This window comes from Hydractinia symbiolongicarpus, chromosome 2 (assembly GCF_029227915.1).
Source record: "Hydractinia symbiolongicarpus strain clone_291-10 chromosome 2, HSymV2.1, whole genome shotgun sequence".
Classification (NCBI taxonomy): Eukaryota; Metazoa; Cnidaria; class Hydrozoa; order Anthoathecata; family Hydractiniidae; genus Hydractinia; species Hydractinia symbiolongicarpus.
The window spans coordinates 25,129,266-25,154,941 of record NC_079876.1 but is presented as its reverse complement, the minus strand read 5'-3'; the positions used below and the strand labels follow the sequence as shown (position 1 = coordinate 25,154,941).

Here is a 25,676-nt window from a genome sequence, read left to right as displayed (position 1 = left end):
TCTTTTTTACGGAGGTTTATTTAATCCAAAATATCTACGAGGGACCAGAAGAATGTTCACTTTTATTCAGTGTCCACCTTAACAGAAGTTGCGCTGTGAGAGTTCAGGCCAAATAAGAATTTGGACTTGTGGTTTTCACAATTCGAAAGGTTTCAACAATAAGTTAATGCTAGCTGTAGAGAGAGGTCTTATTGCATAAAATAGTTATTTAATGTAAAATTAGCGAACTTAAAAGAAAACATAGGCAAAAATTGGCACACAAAAACAATAAATACTGAAACATGGAGATAGACCTACAATGAATTTCAAAAATACATTTTCTTACCTGTGCCCACGGAATATCGAATTTGCATATACGGCTCATCTGTATCATCTTCGCCACTGCTATCCCGTTTTGTCCAGAATAACTTAAAATCATTACTACCTGATGTGCTCATATTTTCCATTTTAACCCATAATCCAATTGTTAGACCGGAATCGCAATCTCCAATATTAACAAGACAATTTGAAGAAAACGTACCAAGTTGTGCTGAAGCCAGTTGTACTGGAAACTGTAAAAAACCAGGTTTTTCGCCCTTAATACCGATGTCGCTATTTTCAGTCACGACAGCCGTCTTACCGGTGATGATCTCTCGTATCCATGTCGAATAATCTAACGGCCAATAAAATTCTGGATTGAGATATTCTAAAAATAATAAATAATTTAATTTGTGATGGAACAGATGAAATGATAAAAAATGTTGTTGTTGTTGTTGTTGTTGTTTCTATTGTTGTTATATACGAATTTCCCCTATTCAAACGAAGTCGTATTTAAGACAAGGTTAGACAAGATAGGAGAAAATAAGACAAGATGCCTCTTAGTGATAGCGTAAAAATCAACCATAAGAACAGAGTTAACAGGTGAACAACAAGTCATGAGAAATCAATAGAGTTTTCTTCTGATCATGTTTAATTCACCAAAAGAAGTTTGTATGAAACAGTGGTTGGAAAAACAAGGTTGGAAGAACAAGGTTGGAAGAATAAGGTTGGAAGAACAAGGCTTTAAAAAGTGAAAAATTGCAGATACAGCATGAGTTAATGACAAAAAGTTCAAAAAATGAAATTTGATTTTAGAAGTGCGCATTATTTTGCCGTAGCGATAGTTTCTACTTTTTGTAAAGTCACCCTACAGCCGAAAAATAGATTACTTTAAATTTCCCTTCAATGACACGAAGAAATTCAGTCTTATTTTTTTTATTTTATTTTTTTTTTTTGCAATGCTGTAGTAAGTTGTTAAGAATCGCAGCACGGAAGAAAAATAAAGACACACATACCTTCAATGGGGTTCGTCTTGTTTTTGTTCACTTCTGTTTGAACAAGTTTCAAAAATAAAATCATAAAACACGCAACTTTGGACTGCTCTTTCGTCAATATCATCGTATTTGCTTTTTTCCCTTTCTTTTTTACATCTAATTTACTTTAAACTAAAATCAAAACATTTCTTTCTTCACCAAAAAAGTTTTAGCTACAGGCTGGAAATCTCATTTTAACTTGGTTAATTTTATTTACCTAAACGGATAAGAACTGTAACCGCGACAGCCTAGCTTTCAATAACTTCAAAGCTGCCATTTTTATAAACAAACCAAAGCTTCTTAATTCCCTTGCCAATATTCAGACTTATTTCGTAATACGAGAACAAACATTCGTTGTTAGAATGCACTGTCACAGTTATGATAAATTTACTTCCCTTCGCGTTTGTAAAAAATAGTGCTTGAACTTGAATATTTGACAGGTATATGAATTAAACAAACAATATTTGTGTTGGTAATGACTTTGACGTCACTGAGGGTAAACACACACATTGTACGAATAAGGTGGAAACGTTTTATTTTAATCAGAAATAATTTCTTTGAAAATCAAAAGATCTTACTGCTGTAAAAAAGGCTTCAACATTATGGTGCGACATGATTGGATAGAAATTACTAAAGCATGAATCTAATTGGGTAAAATCGATGAATATAAACATTGTTAGACAAGTGTTTTTAAAACTAACGTGCTCTGCAAAGCTCTACAAAAAAATTAAAAAATGAGTGACTACGTAAAGAGTTCCTTGTTTTTAACATTGTTCATTTTTAACTTGTTCTAAACCTATCAAAGACTTATGTTCTTATGTTTTGTTTTTGTCAAAGAAAAGCGCCTATTGCTAATTTCTCTATAATAACACTAAGTAGCAAATGCGATATATTTTTATCGCCTTTGCTTGCGATTTAATTTCCCTGTTATTTTCCGCCACAAAAGAAGGACTAATTATTTTAACCTCGTACTGATAAAACTAACTCGTATAACTTCGTTCCTAGCTTTCGTTTGCACTCGTACTGGAGCCCAACCCCTTATGTCGTTGTACCCAGTCCTCTTACATTTACAGTCAACAATTAGCCAAAACCATAAAACGTTACGATGATTGCCACTCAACTTTTTCTAGCACGCAAACACTGGATGAAATCCAAGAATTGGTTGTCGCTATAGCAACCTAATACCGCATTAAAAATATAAACCTGACAAGGCTCATAAAAAGTGCCCTCCTTCACTGTGTCACAATGTATGCTTGTATATCGATTGGTCAAATATCCCCTTATTAAATATCAACACCAAAGTTACAATAAATTGTGGTTGGAGAAAAGGTTGTACACTTTGCATGTAACTCTTCTATCTCACCTTTCCAAAGCCTGTGACTTTTCATTCATACCCAGTTCGGATTACCCGGATTAACATATGCCTTACTTCCCAGTTAGGTTTGACAAGACGTGTTTATATAACAGCACGATGTTTCCCGTGTAAACAAAGCGTCAAACTATTTCACAATGTAAACAAAGCCTTAAAAGCGTTTTTCTAATGTAAACAAAACATTAAATTTTGTGTACATCGTAATGTATGTAGTGTTTTAGTAAAAATCAGATTAGCCTGGATGACACGCGTGTTTGTATACTCAGTGCATGTAATCCAACGAATTAATCCATGAAAACATGAAGTTTAGTATACCTTCACTCACAAGCTTGTATTTTTTGTTTGTTTGTTTATTCGTGTTTATTTATTTATTTTAAGTGTTTCTTTGTTTATCTTAACTGCATTTTGATCATATTAGCTGAGTTTGTGATAATGCGGTCTTTTTTAATCTAACGTTTCCAATTCAGCTGGAAATTGCAACTTTCAACTAAAAACCTGCAACAAGCTTCATCTCAGAAAAAAATCGGTATAAGACACACCAAGATATTTCTAGACACCATTCCAAGCTTTCGTCATATAAAATCAACTTGTTTTTTTCTCAGGAGGCAAGCTTTAATATTATTAGAATAATTCATAGAATTACTGAAGGATTGTTAGCTACGATTGCAAAAATATATATTAGATATATTATTTTCAAATTTCGGATTGGCACCATCAGTAGAAAGCTGAAAATATATTAAATATTTAACCTGATGGATAACTCATAAAATCATAAAATCTTCTGCATTTTCCAAAACATGCTGTCAAACTTATTCTACCATCTTAAAGTTGGGTATGAACGTGCTCTCTCCAGACATAACTATACAATCGCATACGAAATTTCCGATCACGAAACAACGTTTTGCTTTTGCGGTTTTTTCTAATCACCTGTGTGCATCCCTTATTTTGTTCAATAACAAAAGGTTTTGAAGAAAGCGCACGTGGTAGTGATAACTTATTTTTGTTAAACTTCCGATGGAAAGTGACATATTGACATTTTGATTGCCACGGTCAGCAGACAGTAACGGACTTGTCAAGATATCATCCTCGAAGATTTATATTTCTCTTTGAGTGCAGTGTCTTGTTCCTGACTGTCGCATTCAACGAAAAAAAACAAATAAACAAACAAACTTCCATAAATCTCCATCCATAAATCTCCAATACAAAGTTGGTAATTTTCAACATACTTCAATTTAAGCCTTCTTGTTCAACAACATGACTTTCAAATCAATTCAACCATAAAAGAGACTTTTAAGCGAGATAAACTCCTTCGAAGAGGATTCATTACCTCCGTGTAAATTACTCAAAGTGAGTGCTACAGAAGCCTCTGTATTCTCTGAACAAGACAGAACAATCATATTTTCACCCTTATGAAAACGTCACGATTTCCTACAAAGGTAAAGACTGTAGCTAGCTTTCCAAAGCACGAAAACACATTTGTTTTCAACTTGAATCACAACGTAGGAGAGTGTTTGCAACTAGTATATAAAGTTTATTTAATGAATACTATAAAATTTCCACCGGGGACAAATTATTCGCACCAATTCTAACTTATTGAAAATAAAAACATTTTAACCCGAATTACTCGAATTACACGGATTTTTTGATAATTCCCAAACTGTTAACATAATTACTATAAAATATTAATCTGACGAAAAATAAAAACATTTCAAAAAGACTTCACCATTAAGATGTAACATTTTCTAATATTATATATAAACTCCACCATAAATGCGAACATTCTTTTAACAACATTAAAACTGCAACGAATTCACATCGTATATAAATCCATCATTTCAAATGAATATCTTTTTAAAAAACAAATTTATGTAATTCTGTTAACGTCTATCTGTGAAGGAGCGGTCTGGCTAATCCTTGTGAATCATTTTCAAACATAAAACGTTCGTTATATCATTACGTTGTTTGAAGAGATGACCTCATTATTGTTCAAATATGCATAATAAAGGAAACGTATTTGCTCATGAAAAGTATAAACGACTTAAAAGTGGTTTTTCGTGTGATAAAGCAATTGAGATATGCTATTATTTCTTTGAAGCCCAGAACATAAAAATTAAATAAGAAAGAAAAAAGTGGTCTCCATTTAATGGATATTTTTAAACAAATTTTACAAGCATAATAAATCTACGCGAAGCTTATAACACATAAATTTCTTTTCGTGTCCAACCTTTGTTGCTGTCAATGGATCACAAGAAGATTAAAAAACTTCATACGTTATATAGATAGTGGATATACAGATGTAATCCGTAAACTGTGTATCCTTTTTGCATAAAAACTCGTCTGTTTCAGAGAACTTATGAATTCGTCATCAATATCTTCATCTGATAAAACCCTCATTATAATAAAACAGTAAAGAAGAAATATAGACTTTTACTTGCAACCCATGGATAAACGATTACACATTGGTTTTGTTTTTCTTATCTACCACGCTTACACAAAAAAAATTGCCAGGAATTAATTCAATTATTTTTTCCCCTTAATAAGGTAATTATTCGTCTGAAAAGTTAATTTACAAGCCACGCTTCCGGTCATTTCAACTTCCTGACAGAAAGTGACAAATTAAGTCATTTCCCCTTTTTTCTTGCAACGTGAACAGATGTATCCACAATGAGTAGTTTGCGTTCCCAGGGTTGTTAGGTTTTTCTGTAATAGAACAAACGCTGAAACAATACACGGATTCGTTCAATTATAAACGTAACAACCCTTGGAGACGAAGTTGGTGTTTTGCTTTTTTTTGCAAAGTTCTTGTTGATGCTTTGTGTGTGTATGTCAGAAATTTTAAAATTTCAATATGGAAACATAGCGGTGATGGAAATGTGTGATCATTCATATATTTCATTTTTTTAAAGCTTCCCACGTAATGAAAGTAACAGCCTCTTAATGTCATTGATAGCTTCATCTGTATGTTATTGACAGCTTCATCTGCAAGTTATGGATAGCCTCATTTGTATGTTATTGACAGCCTTATCTGTATGTTATTGACAGCCTCATCTGTATGTTACTGACAATCTCATTTGTATGTTATTGATAACCTCATCTGTATGTTATTTACAGCCTCATCTGTATGTTAGTGACACCTCATCTGTATGTTATTGACAGTTTCATCTATATGCTTCTGACAGTCTCATCTGCATGATATTGACAGCCTTATCTGTATGTTATTGACAGCCTCACCTGTATGTCACTGACAGCCTCATCTGTATGTTATTGATAACCTCATCTGTATGATATTGACAGCCTTATCTGTATGTTATTGACAGCCTCACCTGTATGCTACTGACGGTCTCATCTGTATGTTATTGATAACCTCATCTGTATGTTATTGACAGCCTCATCTGTATGTTATTGACAGTCTCACCTGTATGTTACTGACGGTCTCATCTGTATGTTATTGATAACCTCATCTGTATGTTATTGACAGCCTCATCTGTATGTTATTGACAGCCTCTTCTGTATGCTATTGACAGCATCATCTGTATGTTACTGACAGTTTTATCTGTATTTTATTGATAGCCTCATCTGTATGTTATTGACAGCCTCACCTGTATGTTACTGACGGTCTCATCTGTATGTTATTGATAACCTCATCTGTATGTTATTGATAACCACATCTGTATGTTATTGACAGCCTCATCTGTATGCTATTGACAGCATCATCTGTATGTTACTGACAGTTTCATCTGTATTTTATTGATAGCCTCATCTGTATGTTATTGACAGTCTCATCTGTATGTTATTGACAGCCTCATCTGTATGCTATTGACAGCATCATCTGTATGTTACTGACAGTTTCATCTGTATTTTATTGATAGCCTCATCTGTATGTTATTGACAGTCTCATCTGTGTGTTATTGACAGCCTCATCTGTGTGTTATTGACAGCCCTATCTGCATGTTTTTGACAGCTTCGTCTGTGTGTTATTGATAGCCTCGCTTACATATTATTAAAAGCATTCTCTGCATTGAAATTACAGCCTTGTCTACATGTTAATAACAACCTCTTTCTTGCCATCCAATAAACGCAAATTCAATTTCTGAATAACACGCCTTAAATGGCGATTGTTGGTGAAACTTTATTATTAAGTTGTTGCAATCATAGTCTCGCTTCTCAAAAGACCAAGAAACACGCATGTACTAATTTTAGAACGTGATCAATTCGTGACTGTCAATCACGACAAAATTTAAAATGGTATCTTCCTGTAAGGTCAAACAAGTTCAAAACTTAAGATTCTATACAAGAAAAACTAACAGAGCAAGATAAGTATCTATTTTAGTTTACAACAATGACCAATATTTTGACTGTTTCTATGGTAACACCAAATTTTATTAAGGAAGATAAGGTGATTTAAGTTGATTAGACCCAGATTTGGGAGAATTTCAATATAACATACATTTAGCTAATCCCCAATATTTGTATTGTGTATTAGCAACACCAACAACAACAGCAACAGCAACGAAAACGAAATAAAAAATGTAAAACCATCTTACCGGCAACCGATTTTGTATGTACAAAAAGGCTTGCACGTAGCAATAGAAACACAATGCAAACAAACTTCATTTCCACAACCAACCTGAACAATAAAAATACGTATTCAAAACATAATACAATATTTAATATACTACAGTATTAATGATGTTATGACACTTAATAACATTAATTATGACACTCTTAATGACGCTAAGTTTTACAAATTACATTTTGCGAGAAAATCTTTTCGCAAATAATTGCACAAAAATTTCTGGTAAAATCATAAAATAAAATTGTAATAATGTTATCAATTTCTTTTTAAAAATAATTCGTTCCTTGTAATTAAAAAAAATAATTTTTTTTGTTAATCACTTGTTAGGATTTTGGCGATCGATTTATGAGTTTTTTTATGAGTGAAATTGTTCTTTTTCACACTGAGATAGAAATTTAACAAATTATTTGCATTTCATTCTGAAGTTTTGCTTTAAGTATGCTTTGCGAGTGCATTATTTGGCAAATTTATAAAATATTCGCGATAAACACAAAAATTAATATCGCGAAAGTTGGTACCAGTTAACTAATGGCAACAAAACAAACGACAACACAACATTTAGGCAACCCCGCCTCAGGGCCATTCTCGACCCTAGAGCTCTTTGAGGTAAAACTCGAGGTTTTAATCTCAAAGAGCTCTGGGAATGAGAATGCCTTGCCTTTTGAAAGGGTGATATAAAAATCTTCGACGTCAGGTAAGGTGTCCTGCATGCTCCATCCCAGATCTCTTTGAGATAAACATTTTCTAGATTTTACCCTAAATAACTCTGGGGACGAGGTTGACATTTAAGTTTTGATATTCTGTAGACACAAAGATTTTTCGTTAATATAATGTTTACCCCCAAACAACTATAATTTAATTGAACTTTTATATTGTGCATACGACGCTGTGTTATGAATGAGGAATAAATGACGCAACCACTCTGTTCGTGCTCTGTACGTTTATTGGTGAGGTGCCATGTATGCTTGTCCCCAGACTGATTGAGATAAACACTTTCAAGGTTTTTATCTCAAATAGCTCTGGGGACGATAATGGGTACCCTGAGGACGAGGTTGACATTTAAGTTTTGATATACTAAATGCATGAAGATTTCTTGTTAACATAATGTTACCCCCGGACAATCACACAATCACTTTTTTCGTACACGAACAATGTTACATATCAGCGCCATACCACCCTCGCCCCCAGGGCTTTTTATCTTTTGATATGAGAGTATTCAAAAAAGCCTGGGAACGAAGGTGACGTCATACATATCTTAACACGTCAAGTTTAACTGTAATTGCACACAGGAAATTACTAGTTCTAAATAAGAAATTATTTCATATCCAACCGCAGTGTCTAAGGGAAATTTGCGGGAACAATTTAATAAACGCGAATTCTCAAAAAAATAGACACTTTATTTAGTTGTTTATTATTCCTTTGTTATATCTTTATTACAAGGTGGTTTAGAGATTCCGTTACATGGGACGGTCGTGATAAATTATCTATCTTAGTGGCAAAAGTAAAGGAGTACTCTATGATTGGTGTGTATTGACAATTTAAAGGAGATTTTACTAAAAGTTAGAGTAGATATTGACGAGGAAAGTGGAGAAGATGACAGTGATTGTGGTGTTGACGATATTGCTTTTCAAATAGACACTATCAATGAAGATAAGCATAGAAAATTTTTTGTAACAATATGTGATTTGTTATTTTGAGGAGAAAATTTAAGAGCTTAAAAATTTCAATATGTTTGTTCTCTTTGTATTTCTATTGATAAAAACTCATATACACGAGTTATTTTAAAAGCGCTTTAAAAATTATTAGGTTAACGTGGAACTTTTAGCGCCAGACATAAATTAACGAAGGGTAAATTTACGGATGAATAGATGGAGTTTTAATTAATGCGAATTTTCAAAATTCGCGTTATTTACTTGCTTCGTTATTTTCGTGTAATATGGTATAGGGTGACATTTTGCAACGCGCATGAAAGACAGATAGTGTTAAAACATTAGTTTTTTCAAGAAATGCATGCAAATTTTACCTGTGCTTGTTCTTCATCTGTTTTCTTTATTTTAATTGTTAGACATCTTGTTTGAGGTTATCATATTATACAAAATTTACAAAATGGAAGTGTCCCAATGCTATCAGTTAATAAAGGAGTTACGATATTACATATAATTTAAAACCTCTTAGCAGTAACCATGACAACTTCTTTGGGTAATATTATATACGATTAAATGACTTACTGCTTAACCACAGGACAAACAAAATATAACAGGAAATGAAACGAATTTAAAGTTTTAAACGAATCTACAACAAAACTTTTTATTTTAATCATCTTCTTTTCTACAACAAATATTTTAATTGATGTTTCTCTTTCTGTCTAATTTCTTTACCTTTAACTTTATCTATTATGAACACAATCTCCCGGTGCATTTTTAGTTTAAAATTAAGTCTACTGTACAACGTTAGTTAAATGAAAGCACTAGTGCCACTTGCCGACGCTATTCTGATGTACGACGTTGTAGATTCTAACGTACGATGTTGCAGATTCTGATTTACGACGTTGCGCATTTAACGTACTACGCTGGCAAATTTGAAAATGCGACATTTTTAAATTTTTTATGTATAGCTTAGAACTTCTGACGTCTGACGTTGCAAATTTAAATTTATGTTTGCAAATTCTGACAAACAACGTTGCAAATTCTGTTGTATGACGTTACAAATAATGACAACGACGCTACAAATTATTACGACAACGTTAAAGATTTTAAACACACGTGTAAAAATTAATTGACCCTTTTTTTCAATTGAAACTCGAATGGTTTGTTACTCACCTGAATAGATTTGAACAAGAAATCTGATATTGTCATTGATGTCCTAGGAGCATAATATATTTATATTCGAGACCTGGGTACAAGATTTTGTTCTTGAAACAAACAAATCCACGTGCTTTTCACTTCAATATGCACAAGTATTAAAAGCCAAACAAACCAGAGTAACGTTTACTTGACATCTTCGTTAAATCCATGTTATACTCCACACCCTAAATATTTATTGTTTTTATGAATGACGCTGTGGCTACAAAACTTGCACAAAATCTTTAACCTCGTCCCCAGGACTTTTAGGCTTTTTATGATATGAAAAGCCTAAAAAGTATTGGAAAGGAGGCAGCAAAATCTTATTATCTTGGTTAGATAATTTTTTTTACTTTATTCGAGAAAATATGTTAATTTGAATTTGTATATTCGTAGTTCATTAGCACTTCAAATAGTTATTTGAAAATTTGAGGAAAATGCAAGAGTTGCGACAATAGTAATGAACCCTGTGGTGGAGACCCTGTGCTAAAGTGTCTGTTGTAATATCGAGCCAAGGCCAAGACTAAAAATTTGAACAAGCATTCTAATCAGGTGATAGATTATTGAATGTTTACATCATAGAACTATTTCGGATTACTTTAATCACTACAGTGTATAAGAATGGCAAAAAGTCATTTTTTATATTTGTTAACCTCCTCCGCAAGAATTGTTATTTTTTTATACAAGTCCAGGGCACGAGGTTGTATATTTCTTGCACCTACTTTCTAATAATAAAATTCGAGCTATACAGTAAGCAAACATGACAAATAAAGTGAAAACACTCTTTTTTAACTGTTAACCTTGACCCAATCATCGACTTATCTCATTTCCCATTCAAGCAGTCCGATACACAGTCCCGCGAAACTCTTAAAATATGATTTTTCCAGGGTCCTGCGTCCTGTGTTTGGCACCCTGTGTTCCACGTCCCAGGTACTGTTTTCCGCGTCCCGACTCAACAGGCTCCCGCATCCTTCTTGGCGATAAGCCGGTCAAACCTTGGTATTTATTCAAGCAAACACTATATCATACCCTTATTTCCCCAAAACGATCTTGCTTTCTACGTAATTAGAGCTTGAGCTAAGAAAGAGCCGCCAGTCGGTGTATGAAATAAGCAAAAAATGATGTTTATAAATGTGTTTTATTTTAGATTGTTATTAAATCAGATATAAATAAATGTCAAAAATGCGTCTTTAGGGAGGAGATCTGTATTGCAATTTAGAATATTAAAATCATTTCAAAATCGACCAATGTGTCTAACACCATGGATCGTTTTAATAAGTTAATTACACAGACCCGATTAAATGTTGTTATCTTTAACACAAAAAAATTGTAGGTTTGTTTAGTGACGTCAGCATTGTCAATAAGTAAAAAGAAATGAAGTCATTAAAAGTTTTTTAAAAAAAAGAAGCATCATTTTAATGCAGATAAGGGGTGTAAATAATGTTGCTAAGAGAGATAATCAGAGTAAGGTTTTCTTCTATATTGAATGAACAAAAACGGGATGGGTTTTGTAATTCCTGTTATGACATTGAATTAGAACCACTAGCGATGCATAGTGGACAGTACAAGCCATACGCAGTAGATTTTTCGCTCCTTTCTGTTTCAAAAGTTAAAATAACTTTTTTCTGCGTAATGTATTAACCAATCAAATCACACAGAACGATGCTTGTTCGTTTGTTTTGAATATAAAGCCGCATAATTTTCAAAATGGCGGATGAAAATAACATTGCGAAGTTGTTTAAATCATACAAGTACTGTTTTTGCCTCAAAAACTCTTCAAATTACCTCAAAGACACAAGTCAGAGGTTAAACATCAGAGAAACATCAATAACGGCAAACAGCTCATCAGCTGGGATGAACATTCTCTGTTAAGAATTAAGAAGACGGATGTGCCATGATATCGATTTAACTATGTTTACACACCATCCAGATAAACTATCCCAGTCCAGCACTAACATATTGCCGCATGTAGTGTAGTGCGTTCGTCCGCGGCTCCTACAATCCCGGACAAAAATTCCTCCACCTTCCCCCTTTTTCAATGTTGTAGGTATGCCGGATTTTAAGCCGAAAAACTAGTTATGTGTTGCATCATTGAATTGGGGAAAAGGGGGTTATGACATTTTTTTCTTCAAATTTCACTAATATTATGTCCGGGGTTGCAGTTCTGGGGACTACAGGTCGAATCCTGCTCGCTCCCTGGCAGTGTTAGTGATAAAAAAAATAGTTCTTATTTAATATGACCTCATCAGCTCTTCCAAATGTAACTAATGAAAGCAGAGAGAAAGTACTCGATATTTTACGAAACTAGCTAAGAGTACAGAGCTAATATGGAGAAATATAAAGACTGTAAATAAACACAAATGAGGTCTTTTCATCCGCACCACAACATATAATTTGTGTTATATTTTATGACCATTACTTTCCGTTCTGCTTTCTGTCCTGGTTAAATTACAGCAAGCTTCCTTAATGTCAAATGTTACGATGGCGGAAAGATGCTCTGGGAACGAGAAATCAATTATTGAGATTTGGTGACATACATAGATGGATTCTATTTTTTTTAACTAGCAAACAATTTTTTTCGCATTAAACAAATAAACAAAACAAAATAAATAAATAAATAAAACAAACAAACAAACATGTTTTCCACAAATTTTAAAGAATTAGCACATTTAAACAGATTTATTTATAAATAATACACACAAGAAACCTTACTGAGTTGATCCTGTTTCGCCAAGACTGCATGTAAGAAAAAAGGCTACTGCTAAATAGCGAAGCGATTACATATAAACAAAACAAAAACATTTTGTTAAACACTGTACGTGGGACAAACTATTATCACACAAATACAAAGTAATCACACTCCATCGTGGGGTGTAAATGATTGACTGTTGACCACAGTGGACATTGTACCATATATGTAAACAAACTTTGATAAATCAACTTAGTGAATACAACCAAAATAATAGACAACAAGATTCGGACTCGATAACAATATAAACTTCAATAAAAATTGACAACATCGCATTTAACGTGAAGTTTATGTATACAAAATTCAATTTTTCCAATGTTGGAACGCATTCAAATGGAAATAGATTTCAATCAAATAAGAACACGCACTTTCAGGCGACCAAGACAATGATTTTATTAGAGTATTTATTATTGCGTTTTAAAGATCTAACGCCCATTTTAATGTAATTACGAACCCCGTATGGCAATAAAGTTGCATCCTCTTTTATTATTAGCCTTTTCTTTTTATTGGTATTTGAGAAAAATTGGAAAAGAAAGTCTTCAGAAGTCATTGTTTGAACATCTTAATAAATGAAGTACAATAAAGAGCTTTTTAGATGTTTGCTCGGATCCCGACCTCATCAATTGTGCTAAAAATCGCTGTGTTAATATGGGAAATTTTTGTCCCGAGACAAGTTCGTCCCGTCCCGGCTCGGGCAGAACGTTTTACCATATGGATGAATGGGATAACTTCTGCCTATTTCAATTTAAAGCAAAAAACATCCCGGGACACTTTTCTAATATAAAGGCGGCACAAAATCATTCCGGCTTATATAAACAAACCCCTTAGATTAACTTTCTTCATTCTCACTTTGATTTCATCTACTGATTGTAATTTTCTCGACTTTTTTTAAAAAATTTTCTTTGTATAAAGAAATACTTTACTATATATATAGTTTAGGACCCAATAGGATTGGTTTCATGCAGCGCAATTAAAAAACTAAACTCAAAAATATATATTTGTTAATAATTCCACTATATTTTTATATGATACCAAAACATACTAATCTGATGTGAACGAAGGTATACTGGCAAAGTGATCGCAAGCAACGCACAAAGGTCTTTCTTTAAATTATCATAAAATTTAAATCTAAAAATGACTTTAGTGAAGGGATGTGTTTATCGTGTTTTTATCGAGTAACGTCAAGTAGAATAAACGTCAAAAGAGGACAGGTGACGAGACGATTAAAGATCACATTCCATATTATTTATCTGAAAGAGTTAATCAAAAAAGAAAAAAAAAACCGTGTTAAAAAAAGAACATGTATTTCATTTAAAATAATAATACTTTTAATTTCCACGCAAAGTTTGAAATAAAAATTTTTTATCTGTTCCTGACAAAATTCTAAAATTATCACTGCGATATTTCAGGTGCGTATACATTAGAAATTGGAAGAAAAAATTGCTGTTTCATGGAAGAACGAACTACCTGTTTGGAGAAAGTCACGTGATAGCAAATTTTTCTTGTTACAACTGAACAATGGAGACAAATAATATTAAAGAGACATGTATTTATAATTCAAAAAAAAAAAGAGAAAATTAATTCAATAAAATTGTGATAGTTTACTAATGAAAAAAGAAAAACAACAACAAAGTAATTAGAGGCATGGAAACTCAAGTTTTGCCTTGCTTATTCAAAAATTTCAGTTTCGAAAAGAAGAAGAAACACAATTGATCCAGGCGAACACAATTATAGACGACAAGATATTGGAAAATTCTAACTAATAACACGTGATATAACTACAAAATACAACCTCGTCCCCAGGTCGTTAATCCTATCCGACTGAGAGGGTTAACTATCGTTCGCACAAAACTAGACAATCATGAAAAAAAACTTAGATTTCTAAAATACCTTCTATTTTAGATTTTATTTGTAATCGAGAAAGACTAGGTGAAATTTATTTTGTTAGAGATAATAAACAGTGTTACAGAGGGCTTGAACACTCACAGAGGGTGTGAACACTCTGTTGCTGGTATTACCGAGTGCATCCTGGGAACCAGGTTGTTCTCTTGTAGACAGATTTGTTTAAAACAAGTAACGATCACAATCGCAGGAGCAGTATTCAACCACTTTCTAGAGTAGTTCTCAGTCCCTGCTCTTGAGATATGCTCTCAGCAGTTCGCATATATACAATACTTTGAATTCAAAAATTCCACTATTGATAATTTTATATACAAAACAAGTGCACACTAAAATTGTGTGCAGGAGAGTACACGATCTCACACGCAGTGCTCGAAAAAATAATATTGAAGTACCTAATCTCAAACATGATATCTACGAGGGAGCGCATTTTTAAAATAACTTAGAATATATTATTTCAGAGCCGAAAAGATCACGATCAGGCAACAACAAAAATGTGGGACATGCGACGAAACTTTTGGCCGACGAATTATGTATTAGAATATTCACTGAAAAAATATAAAGTGATCTTAGACGCTCATAGTTAGAGTGGGACTATTTCACAATGAACGAGTGTCAAAATTTTCCCTACGTGACGAATATTTCGTCAGACATTTTTTTGGCGCGATAAAGTAGACGAGAGTGTAGTGAAGTTTTCAAGTATCTCCAGAACATGCGGTTATGTACTATCAATTTAAATAATTACTATATACAAATATGTACTATAAAGTTAGAGATTTGATCTGTAAAATAATAATAATAATGAAAATAAAAAATCAACGGATATGTGAAAATAAATTTAATTCGGATCTTGATTCCTGAAAAAGAAAACAAAAATTAAAAATTAAATTAAAAAAAAAAATAATTAAAAACAGAATAGTCTACTCTCGAAAAGTGGAACCTCTATGAAACCGAAAAAAATGATTCCACTTATTGAACTTCTCTCTTATCTGAAATATCAGGAGGCCTTGTAGTTTTCGACTAAAGTTAAACAGGTAAGCTTTCGCTTCGAAGACTACACAGCTGCCATTTTTGAAATATGACTGCCGATATAGTTTTTATGTTTTCATTACTCTTGATAGCAATCGAATGTTCGCATTCGGAAAAAAATGTTTTGATTAAAATGATTCGAACGTACGGTAGATAATTCTTTTGAAAAAGTTTCAATTATATGAATAAATATTGCTCAAAGGACCAAAAAATGAATCCAGTTATCGAGGGTTCCACTTATCCGAATAAAATAAGAGAGGTTTGTTAATGCAAATCCAAGGGACCAGGGAAATTGGTTCCACTAAACGAAAGTTCCACTTATCCAGGGTTCCACTTATCGACAGTAGACTGTATACTCTTTTTTTATAAGAATACACAATCATGGACGAAATTAACCAAAGGCTTTTCAAGTTTTTTTGAATGTTGTCTTAGAAAGATATCGCTTTGATTGGAGTCATTTGCACTACATAAACCCAACAATAGTACACAGTAAAAATGGAAATGTCAATGCAATTTTAAAACAAAGAGGTGTCGTTAGTAAGATCATACACTTAGTTCTCCTTCTTACTTGGCTTTTTCACCGGGACTGGTCAGGGAGATAAATATTAGGCCCAAACAACTTTTACGTAGTCTAAGTTCGATAAAAAGTTTCGAAAGAACTATTGAGGGTTTTAAAACTTTTATTAAGAATTTTCTGAAAATTAAGACTTAATGCAAATATGCTTAAAAATTAAACGTTGTTTCGAAATACTGCAATATATTGCAGGTAATTGATAAACATTGTAATTATTAACCGTCTGGATTTTGCGAGCGAGCAATACGGGTTTTTAGGCATTCTGATTGGCTTAGCGCTCTTGACGACGGGCCGGTATGGTTAACAAATACAATAATAACCGATTACCCCGTACTGCACCGCAAAATATCGCCCTCAGTCATTGCACTGACCTTGCAAGCTCAGTCGGCAGTTAGACCTCGGGCGATATTTGCGGTACAGCCCGGGGTAATCGGTTATTATTGTATTAATATCGCCACAATGTATTGACAGTGTTAAAACAACCTACAAAAATATTGATAAAAAATATGGCGCAAAACGTTCGCAATATTTTGTTAAACAACAACAAGAAGTTTCGCAATATATTATAGGCAGCATTCATCAAAATTTTACAATATATTGCAAAATATTTTACTGGTAGTATGTTGCTGTAATGTGACATGGCCGCAAAGGAAATACTTATATTTGAAATCGTAAGATGATTTGTTTGGCTGGGCTTGCAAGCTAAGGAACAAAGGGAATGGAACAGAGGTTGCTACATCTGGTCAACATACCTTTTGTGTATTAGTCTTGCTAAAAACATTCCAAAATCGCAACGTTTCGTCACCAGCCCCTGTAACAACTGATTCACCGTCGGGTGACATCGACTGTAACGAGATAAGAAAGGAAAACCCATAAATACACAACAACTGAAGCCATGAATAAAAATGTAACAAAATAGTAAAAGATTGTCCAACTTCTTTTTTAAAAAATGTATTTGTAAAAACATTGATCTAAAAAAAATGTTAACGTTAGCTTTACAGAGGTCAAATTTATCCAAACTATTTACGAAAGACCAAAAAAGGTGTCGTTTTAAGGAGACTCTGTTTTAAATGTCTGCTTTCATAGACGTTATATCGTATCCTAATTTTTCGATTGATCACATGCATTGAAGCTTCTTTTTCCCCGCCTCCATGCGGGTGATTTAAATTCAAAAACACATTCCACTTTTAAACACTAGGTCAACTAAGAACAGTAAGATTACCACTGGTATTACTTGGACATCCACACCCATCATATTTCATAATGACCAATTACACAGGCAAGACTCACTTTTAACTTTATAATCTGCCATAATAGTCATAACACAAATAGTTGATTCTGAAACCCTCTCCAACAGTCAAAAAATTTAATAAACGCCCTCTTCAACAGTCAAAAAATTTAATAAACGCCCTCTTTAACTGTCAAAAAAATTTAATAAACGCCCTCTCCAACAGTGAAAAAATTTAATACACGCCCTCTCCAACAGTCAAAAAATTCAATAAACGCTCTCTCCAACAGTCAAAAAATTCAATAAACACGCTCTCCAACAGTCAAAAAAATTCAATAAACGCCCTCTCCAACGACATTTGTTTAAAACAATATGAATATGGGATGTTGTTTTGCTCCACCCAAAGATTGTAATGAAACAACTTACCAAGTAAAGAACACGGTAAGTGTGACCAGTCAATTTTGCCACTTGTGTTAAACTCGGATATTTCCACACCAGAACTTGATTCTGAGAGTAACCGTGCGTACTCACCTAAATTAGTTGAGAGAAATAAATTACGACAAACGTGGCTGGTGATAAAATCAGAAATAAATAAATCAATGAAAAAAACTTACCAACTCATTGGAATGTTTTGACCAAGCTAAGTTGCAAACCTGAAAAAGTCAACATCAATCATGGTCACACTAACGTAAGCAAGAGAAAGAAGTAAATTATTGAAGTAATAAAAAGCCATATAAAGCCATGTCACCTGAGAACCTGTGTCCACGCACTGCATGGGCTGTCCTGTCAAAGTATTCCAAAAGCGGATAGTTTTATCCACTGTACCCCCACCTGATGCAAGCAATCCATGCTAGAAACGAAACAAAAACAATATATTGGCAAAACGTATTTATCCAATTTTGATAACAGGGAATTCGTATTTTTTTACTATTCGCCGAAATATGCACTTAGCTTTTAACTGGTTAATACTTTGCAGCCGTCAGGTAGCAGAAGCGACGCTTTTGCAAATACGAATCGTATGAACAACATTTAAAAACGGACTAGTCGCGCATTCTAGCGCATCCTGTGAAAATCTCGAAACTTAAGAAGAAAGATGTAACAATTGAAATAACTGAAGAATAACCATGAAGTCACATAATATAAAGTTGAAAATGTGTGTGTGTGTGTGTGTGTTTACATGGGTAGGAGTTTTTAGCAAGGGGTGGGTGGAAATGCAATCTTTACAATATCCTCCCCTGACATACTTTCGATATTATTGAAAGAAACACAAACCTGATGAGGAGACCAAGCAATAGCTTTCACAGCTGCAGTATGGTCTGCATATTGTTGATAAGGTGTCGTGTTCGAAAGATTCCAAACAAGCAGCTAGAAAACATACATAAAACATGATGGAAGAAGATAACAACATGGGCAACATGTAGCAACACTGTTAACTTTTCTGAGTAAGAAAAAAATATTTCTTTTATCAAATACTTACTCGATTGTCGTTTCCACCAGAAGCAAGCAGTTGTTTGTCTGGTGACCATTTTAAACCACAAACCTTAAAGAAAAGATTTAACATAATAATTATGATTTGTGAGAATTTTCATTGGTAGGCACAATAATAATAATAATGATAATAATAATAAAATGATTTGCTGACAGAAAGAATAAAGAAAACAGCAGTAGCTCATATTTTTCCATTATCCAATTAAAAGATCAAGTACTGTTTTGTCAGCCAATCATAAAATCATCACTGACTTCCTAGAGTGTTATTTTTAGCTAGTTGACGCTCTACTTCGTCAGGCTGGTTAACAACCATCTACGAAACATGGAGTGATCTTTAACAACGTACGTATTTAAAGAAAATGAAAAAAAAAAAAATCGAAAAAGCATTCTGTGCAATCAAAAACGTTGCATCCGAAGTATTCGAATTTCTTCATGGTAGGTTGGATATATATATGTGGCATATGATCATCCTGCACCAACACAAACAATGTTGGATATAATTTTCTCAATTTTTTCACTGGTCCACATATTGGTAACGTAGACAATTAGTGTGGCACAGTGTGCAAAGTTGGTCTGCATATTGGTATACATTGACTCTTGATTAATTGGCACAGCAAAAGAGATCAAGACAAGATTCATTCTCTTAAAAGTTAACAAGCTACAAATCTTACCTCTTGTTTATGTCCAACCAAACGTTTCTCAGACTGTGTAGGACATCTGAAACAACAACAACAATTGCAATTTTTCACGTAATAAACAAAAAGAAAGAAATTTTTTTATTTATTTCATTGAAGATTATACCTGACATCTCTCATAAAAATGATCCGGTCTCTACTGCCAGAGCAAAGTAGATCATTGTTCCACGCCAGTGAACCTAGAAAAAACATAGACATCATACTAGATATCACCAGCTGAAATATCCAAAAGAGAAAGAAAAACTGGCACAAATTCAACTTCATTTATCATATAAAATTTTGTCATACAAAAGACAAGAGCTCGAAGAATACAAATGCAGAAGAGGAAGAATTACCCACGCATCCCTAAATATTAAAATTTCCCAATAACTTTTGAGTGTTGAAAAAAACAAGAAAACTTACCAACTCTGGTTGTGTGCCCCTGTAGTACTGAAACTCTTTTGTTTGCAGATACGTCCCAAATCTGAACGAACCCTTTATGCGTACCAACAGCCAAATGGTTTCCCTAAAAACAAAGCCATTTTGGCTTAGCACTTCTTTCTGTTGTTGCAATGTATATTTAAAAAAATATATGCATTGACTCAGGACCAAAACGAACAACAATTAACAAACACGACACACAAAAAAGTAAACAACAATAAACAAACAAGGTTGAAACTAACAACAATAAGAAATGAAAAAGAAAAAGAAATATAAAATTACCCTTTCTGTCCAGGCTACTGACGTCACAGGATCGTTTTCGGACGACAGGTCACATAGTTTTGTCACCTAAAATAAAGAAATTGAAACAAAAGCGTACAAAACGCAACTCAATCTTGTTGGAAAAAGATTCAGAAAAGCAGAATTTGAAAATTAGTGAGTAAGGCATTTTCGAGCAAAAAAGAATATGTAACATAGAAATTATTGCGGTTTGTCTGTTCCATGTTTAATTATTATTATTACTATTACTATTATTATTATTAGTTAATTTGAAAGCAGATCTGCAAAATATTCTCTATCAACTCTGACTGCATAATTTTTAATGGTATATGATTATAAACTGCCAGTTATAAAAGACGCATACTGGAAATATTTTCCATTTTTCCATATTACTAAAAATTAGTCGGGTCGTATTTCTGAGTCATTTCGGTGGAAACTTTTGTTTTATTAGGACAATGAAATATTATTATTATTATTATTATTATTATTATTATTATTATTATTATTATTATTATTATTATTATTATTATTATTATTATTATTATTATTATTATTATTATTATTATTATAAATCTTAATTTCTTTACCAGTTTTAAAAAAGACAGTCTCACTAACTTCTGTGAAGAATGAGTCTTGCTTACCTGGCTTGTATATGCACTCCATAAGTAAACACAAGAGCCCAAACCAACACTAAGAATATTTTGTGATGACCAATCAACAAGATTTAAATAAAAATCATCCTATAAACAGAACACATAGATTTTTATATACAGGTACCTTATTTTTCTAGCAATATTTACATGCAATAATAATAATGATAAAAGTTATTAAAGAAAAAAGAGTTTTCAATTTTTTTTTCTTATTCTTTTTGTTTGAAATTAGCTACATAGCAATAAAAATATCTTGTGTAAAACTACACTGATTCAAATTTAACATATCACGTCAGCTGCTTTGTTAACGCATTTAAGTCAGCAATTACCAGGTACATCAGTAAATTAGAAAAGCTGAACAGTCTTGCACCAAAGTCAGGGCATGCAAAAATAAGCACAAATCAGAAAAATAAAAGCAAAGCTTATATATTAAAATCATATTTGCATTTATTTATTAATTCATTAAGTTGTTGAACAAAACAAAAAAAAAGTATGGAAAGGGCTTTCTAGACGCTTTACGTTACATCTCTGAAACATAAATTAAAAAATATCCCACCTGTAAATCAGGAGCATCAAGAACTTTAAACGGAACCTTCGATATCTTTCTAATAGCCTAGAAATAATGCAAATTATAGTACTTATACTAATAACTAAAAAAAAAGTTCTTGCATATTTTTTTAAACCTAGTGTTTAAGAGCACATTACACACCCACAAAGCAGTGGGTTTCGTGAAAGTAATAAATAAAATAAAAAAATATTTACCTTCTTTGGTGAGCGAAGTAACTTGTGACTAAAACAAAGACAAATTCTTATTAAAAAAACTGAAGGTGAACCTGTCTATCTTTTAATTTTAAAAAATAATATCTAGTTCTTATTTTAACAAAATAATATATATGTTTGTGTCAGCAGTTTTTTTACAGCTTTGGTTCAGCATGACATTTTTTGTTTGCTCTTCCCTGCATCCAAAAAAATATAAAACACGGGAAAACATACCTGTTACTGCCGATGGGTGAAACAGAGTATGGACTAACTGCATCAAGCGATTCAGAAGAGTATTTTCGTTTTGGAGTGCGATTCTAAATAAAAATATTGTGTAAACGGCAAAAATTTCAAATGCCTACTTGCATAAACCATAAAAAATCTGATTCATATTTAGGAGTTAAACAGTGCTGTGAAAATACAATTTGATGACAAGAAAACACACTTAAAATTAACTTATTGTGATCCCAAGTGAGCCTAGGTAACACATGCAGGGAAAGACAATTTGCCTAGCTGTTTTTTGAGTTTGGGGCATGAAATTGAAGTTTAATGCAATAACTATGACATTAATGATTGTTTTAGCATGAAAATAATTATATGTCAAATATATTAACATGTGAGATATAATAAATCTCTTTTTGTTTACAGACAGTCAGACAGACAGGTCAGAATTGTGAAAGGTATACCTTGAACAAGGATCGAACATGTTTAGGTGTGGACAGCGGATGCCGTTCATCACAATTTTCCTACATAATTAAGTCAGTAATATACAAACTGCAGAAAAAAACAAGATGAGATATCAATACAGCAGGGTGAAAAAAATTACTAAGGCCAAAAAATATACACTAACAGTGGTTACCGTTACATGGATGAGTGTTTTTTTTGTTTGTTTTTGAGGGAAATCAAAACAAATCAATTTGTGCCCAAATTTTAATTCTACGGTAAACACAATTTCAATCTTTTTCACATGGATAAAAATGCATTGCATTGACTTTATGGAACGTTTGAACGTTTCAAGCGGTTTTGGTGTTTCAAAGGTTGCAAGATCAATCGAAGAGTAAGTAATCACTTTGAAAACATCTATCCCAACATTTTGCATTACACTCAATTTTTAAAAAAATACATGGGGAAAAAGTTTTGGAAAAACAGGTTTGACAAAAAAGAAAATTGGGTCGGTCGGGTAGCGAGAATCACGCATAAATGTATTTTTGGCCTAATGGAAAATAAAAACTAAGACAAACTTACAGATAATGATTCAATGTCATCACGAAGAAGCTCGTTTCTTAGCAACGATGTATATAGTAAAGATTCTAAAAATAATCAATACCAAATGATTTAACAAGTATTTTTATCTTGGCTTAAGCTGCCTAACCTTTCCCTTTTATAAATGTTTAAAGGGGGACATTTATTACAGAATTTCTTGAATCGGAAAAGAAAAAAATAGAGGACCAGAAAATAAGTCTGGCTAGTAGGATTGTGAAATATTTAGCTCTTACCTTTATTTTCTGTGCTGGGTGTTTGTTCCCTAAAGTGCAAACAAACTTTATGATAAAAAGCTGACCAAAGCAAACGTTTATGTAGAATTAAAAAAGAATGTGATAATAACAAACATACTTTGTATTGGCAGTCTGACTTGGCTCTGAGTTTTCCTAAAAACAAAAAGCAGTAGTTTCACATAATTTTTCACTTATTTGCAGGAAAAGTATATAATGGTTTTCATTGGCATGACCATGGAATTTTTAACGGTATATGATTATAAACTGCCAGTTATAAAAAACGCATACTGGAAATATTTTTCATTTTTCCATGTTACTAAAAATTAGTTGGGCCACATTTCTGAGCCATTTCGGTAGAAAATTTTTGTATTAGGACAATGAAATATAAATATTTATATTATTATTATTAATCTTAAATTCTTTACCAGTTCTAAAAAAGACAGTCTCACTAACTTCTGTGAAGTACAAGCATTAGTTGCTTACCTGGCTTGTATATGCACTTCATAAGTAAACACAAGAAGGAAAAGTATATAATGGTTTTCATTGGCATGACCATGGATTAAAAATGTGAAAAATAAATATGTCTGAGTTCCAAAATTTCAGAAAAAAAACATTTTATATACAAAATTTGACCAAATTTCAGGAGGGAACAAACACACATAATAAATTAAGCCTTTCCTAACATTTTTTTGAAAAATGTTATAATGGAAAATAAGAATAAGCACATCAGAATAAATAAGTTAAGTAAGTTTTTAAAGGAAACAATATTTTAGTTTAAATTTTAGGAAATTTTGGAGATTTTAGGAGGGTCCTCGTTTCTCTTAAAGTTATTTAGGTGAATTTAGTTGCTGCCTGCATAACCAATTCCAATGACGTAAAACACAAAATATAAACTTCGTTATAGTGTCTAAAGTGACTCAGTTTTTTATATCATCACAGAACACACTTTAGAAATAAAACTCCTTGACTGCAATACTTCCTGAAATGTTTTGAAACATGCATTTTTCAAAACTTCCATGTTTGTAACCGTTTTAGCAATGGTCTAAGAATAGAAAACCATGTTTTATAAACAATCTCATACCTGTGGTGGAGTTGATAAGAACCCTCTACTTAAATTCACAATGGCACGGCTTGGGATGAATCTACAAAGTGAAATACAATTATATCTCTCCTTATATTTTTCAGTGTCTTTACCATTATTACATAAATTCTCGGTTATAGTTATTATCAAATCAAATCTTTTACAAAGTAATATAAAATAAATAACTTGAGATACCAAGGGACACACAGCATATAGCGTAAGATGTTAAAACAGTTACAAACCTATCTCCTTCTGGCTTCCTTTTTGATGGAGATAATAATATTGGACTCCCTTTTCCATATGGAGAAGACTAAAAATATAATTGTGGCATATTCAAATGTGCATAAGAAATTTTACATTTTAAGCTGAGTGGTATTACAGCAGCAGACAATTCAATATAACAAACATTCATATTGGTAGATAGATAGATAACAGACATTTATATAGTGAACAATTTTAGCCGTGGTTTGGACATTAAGATAATTGATTTTATTATATATTCTATTGACATCAGCAATGCAGAGGCAAGTCACAAGAATTTTTTTTTGGAAATTTCTTTAGCAAATTTTTTTATAGCATGAAAGCCTGATCAGGAAAATGCATAGGATATACAGGATCATATGCCTTCGATGAGCCGTTGATTTAAAAAATTTTATGTTTGCCTTCGCCTGGTTAAGGGTTCTTTAGTTGCTATTTTATTTTATTTTGTTTAAAACATGACTATCTACCAGCCCACAATTGTACATTTTTCTTACAGTTCAATAAAATGTAAATAAAGCCCTCCAATGAAGAAAATATTGCTCATGTAGTAAAACTTGTATGTTAATATAAGTGCGTCATAGATTGTTCCATTATATGGACATTGTGGAAATGCAGCTAGAGTATTTTCAAAGTTGTTTACCTAGCCTAACTACTGTGAAAATCAAAGCACTGGCTAAGTGATACTGTTTGGCTATTTCAATATAGCCAAAAATAGTCATTTCCACCAATATAATGAGTTATAGATCCATGTTTGCACACAAAAACATTTAGGACTTTTTAAAGAAGCTTTAAAAAAATGCACAGCATTAATATTAAACTTACTGCTGGACTGTTCTTTGTTGGTGTTCTTTGACCATTTACTTGCCTAAACAACCTCTGCTCATAATCAGGATCCATTCTGTTTCTCTTAATTTACGCTATTAGGTTCTCCTTTTTCTAAATGATAAAG

The 25,676-nt window shown here is 32.6% G+C and overlaps 2 protein-coding genes across 6 annotated transcripts in view; both read right to left on the bottom strand.

The window, feature by feature from the left end:
* Window positions 1-9,334, bottom strand: part of LOC130630331 (adhesion G protein-coupled receptor E1-like) — a 29,647-nt gene extending 20,313 nt beyond the window's left edge. For 2 of the 5 annotated variants that reach the window (XM_057443793.1, XM_057443795.1), the window contains exons 1-2: window positions 1,314-1,812; window positions 326-685 (exon numbers count right to left, since the gene is read on the bottom strand). In XM_057443793.1, the coding sequence (XP_057299776.1) occupies window positions 326-685; window positions 1,314-1,416 (463 nt within the window). In that variant the 5' untranslated portion in view covers window positions 1,417-1,812. Of the gene's footprint in view, window positions 1-325; window positions 686-1,313; window positions 1,815-7,247; window positions 7,331-9,302 lie in introns of those variants that run through there. The other 3 variants (XM_057443792.1, XM_057443791.1, XM_057443794.1) reach the window with 3 other exon arrangements.
* A 4,821-nt stretch (window positions 9,335-14,155) lies between these two features.
* LOC130630327 (fizzy-related protein homolog) lies at window positions 14,156-25,663 on the bottom strand. Its single transcript, XM_057443786.1, has 22 exons — window positions 25,550-25,663; window positions 24,709-24,776; window positions 24,467-24,527; window positions 23,504-23,538; window positions 23,386-23,414; window positions 23,135-23,199; window positions 22,576-22,635; window positions 22,124-22,206; window positions 21,893-21,920; window positions 21,687-21,743; window positions 21,122-21,220; window positions 20,484-20,549; window positions 20,184-20,286; window positions 19,888-19,960; window positions 19,758-19,803; window positions 19,076-19,138; window positions 18,871-18,963; window positions 18,347-18,448; window positions 18,213-18,251; window positions 18,025-18,129; window positions 17,123-17,215; window positions 14,156-15,624 (listed from the first exon to the last, which is right to left on the bottom strand). Exons 1-22 carry the CDS (start codon window positions 25,622-25,624, stop codon window positions 15,583-15,585), a joined length of 1,485 nt encoding a protein of 494 aa, XP_057299769.1. The 5' UTR covers window positions 25,625-25,663; the 3' UTR covers window positions 14,156-15,582.
* Between the last annotated feature and the right edge of the window lie 13 nt (window positions 25,664-25,676).

Bases quoted from the DNA above. Each gene is read 5' to 3' on its own strand.
- LOC130630327 (XM_057443786.1), bottom strand. From the start codon at position 25,624: ATGGATCCTGATTATGAGCAGAGGTTGTTTAGGCAAGTAAATGGTCAA. The intron at 23,200-23,385 runs GTAAGAGCTAAA...GATTATTTTTAG, and splicing joins ACCCAGCACAGAAAATAAAG to AATCTTTACTATATACATCG. The intron at 19,961-20,183 runs GTAAGTTTTCTT...TGTTTTTTCTAG, and splicing joins GGGGCACACAACCAGAGTTG to GTTCACTGGCGTGGAACAAT.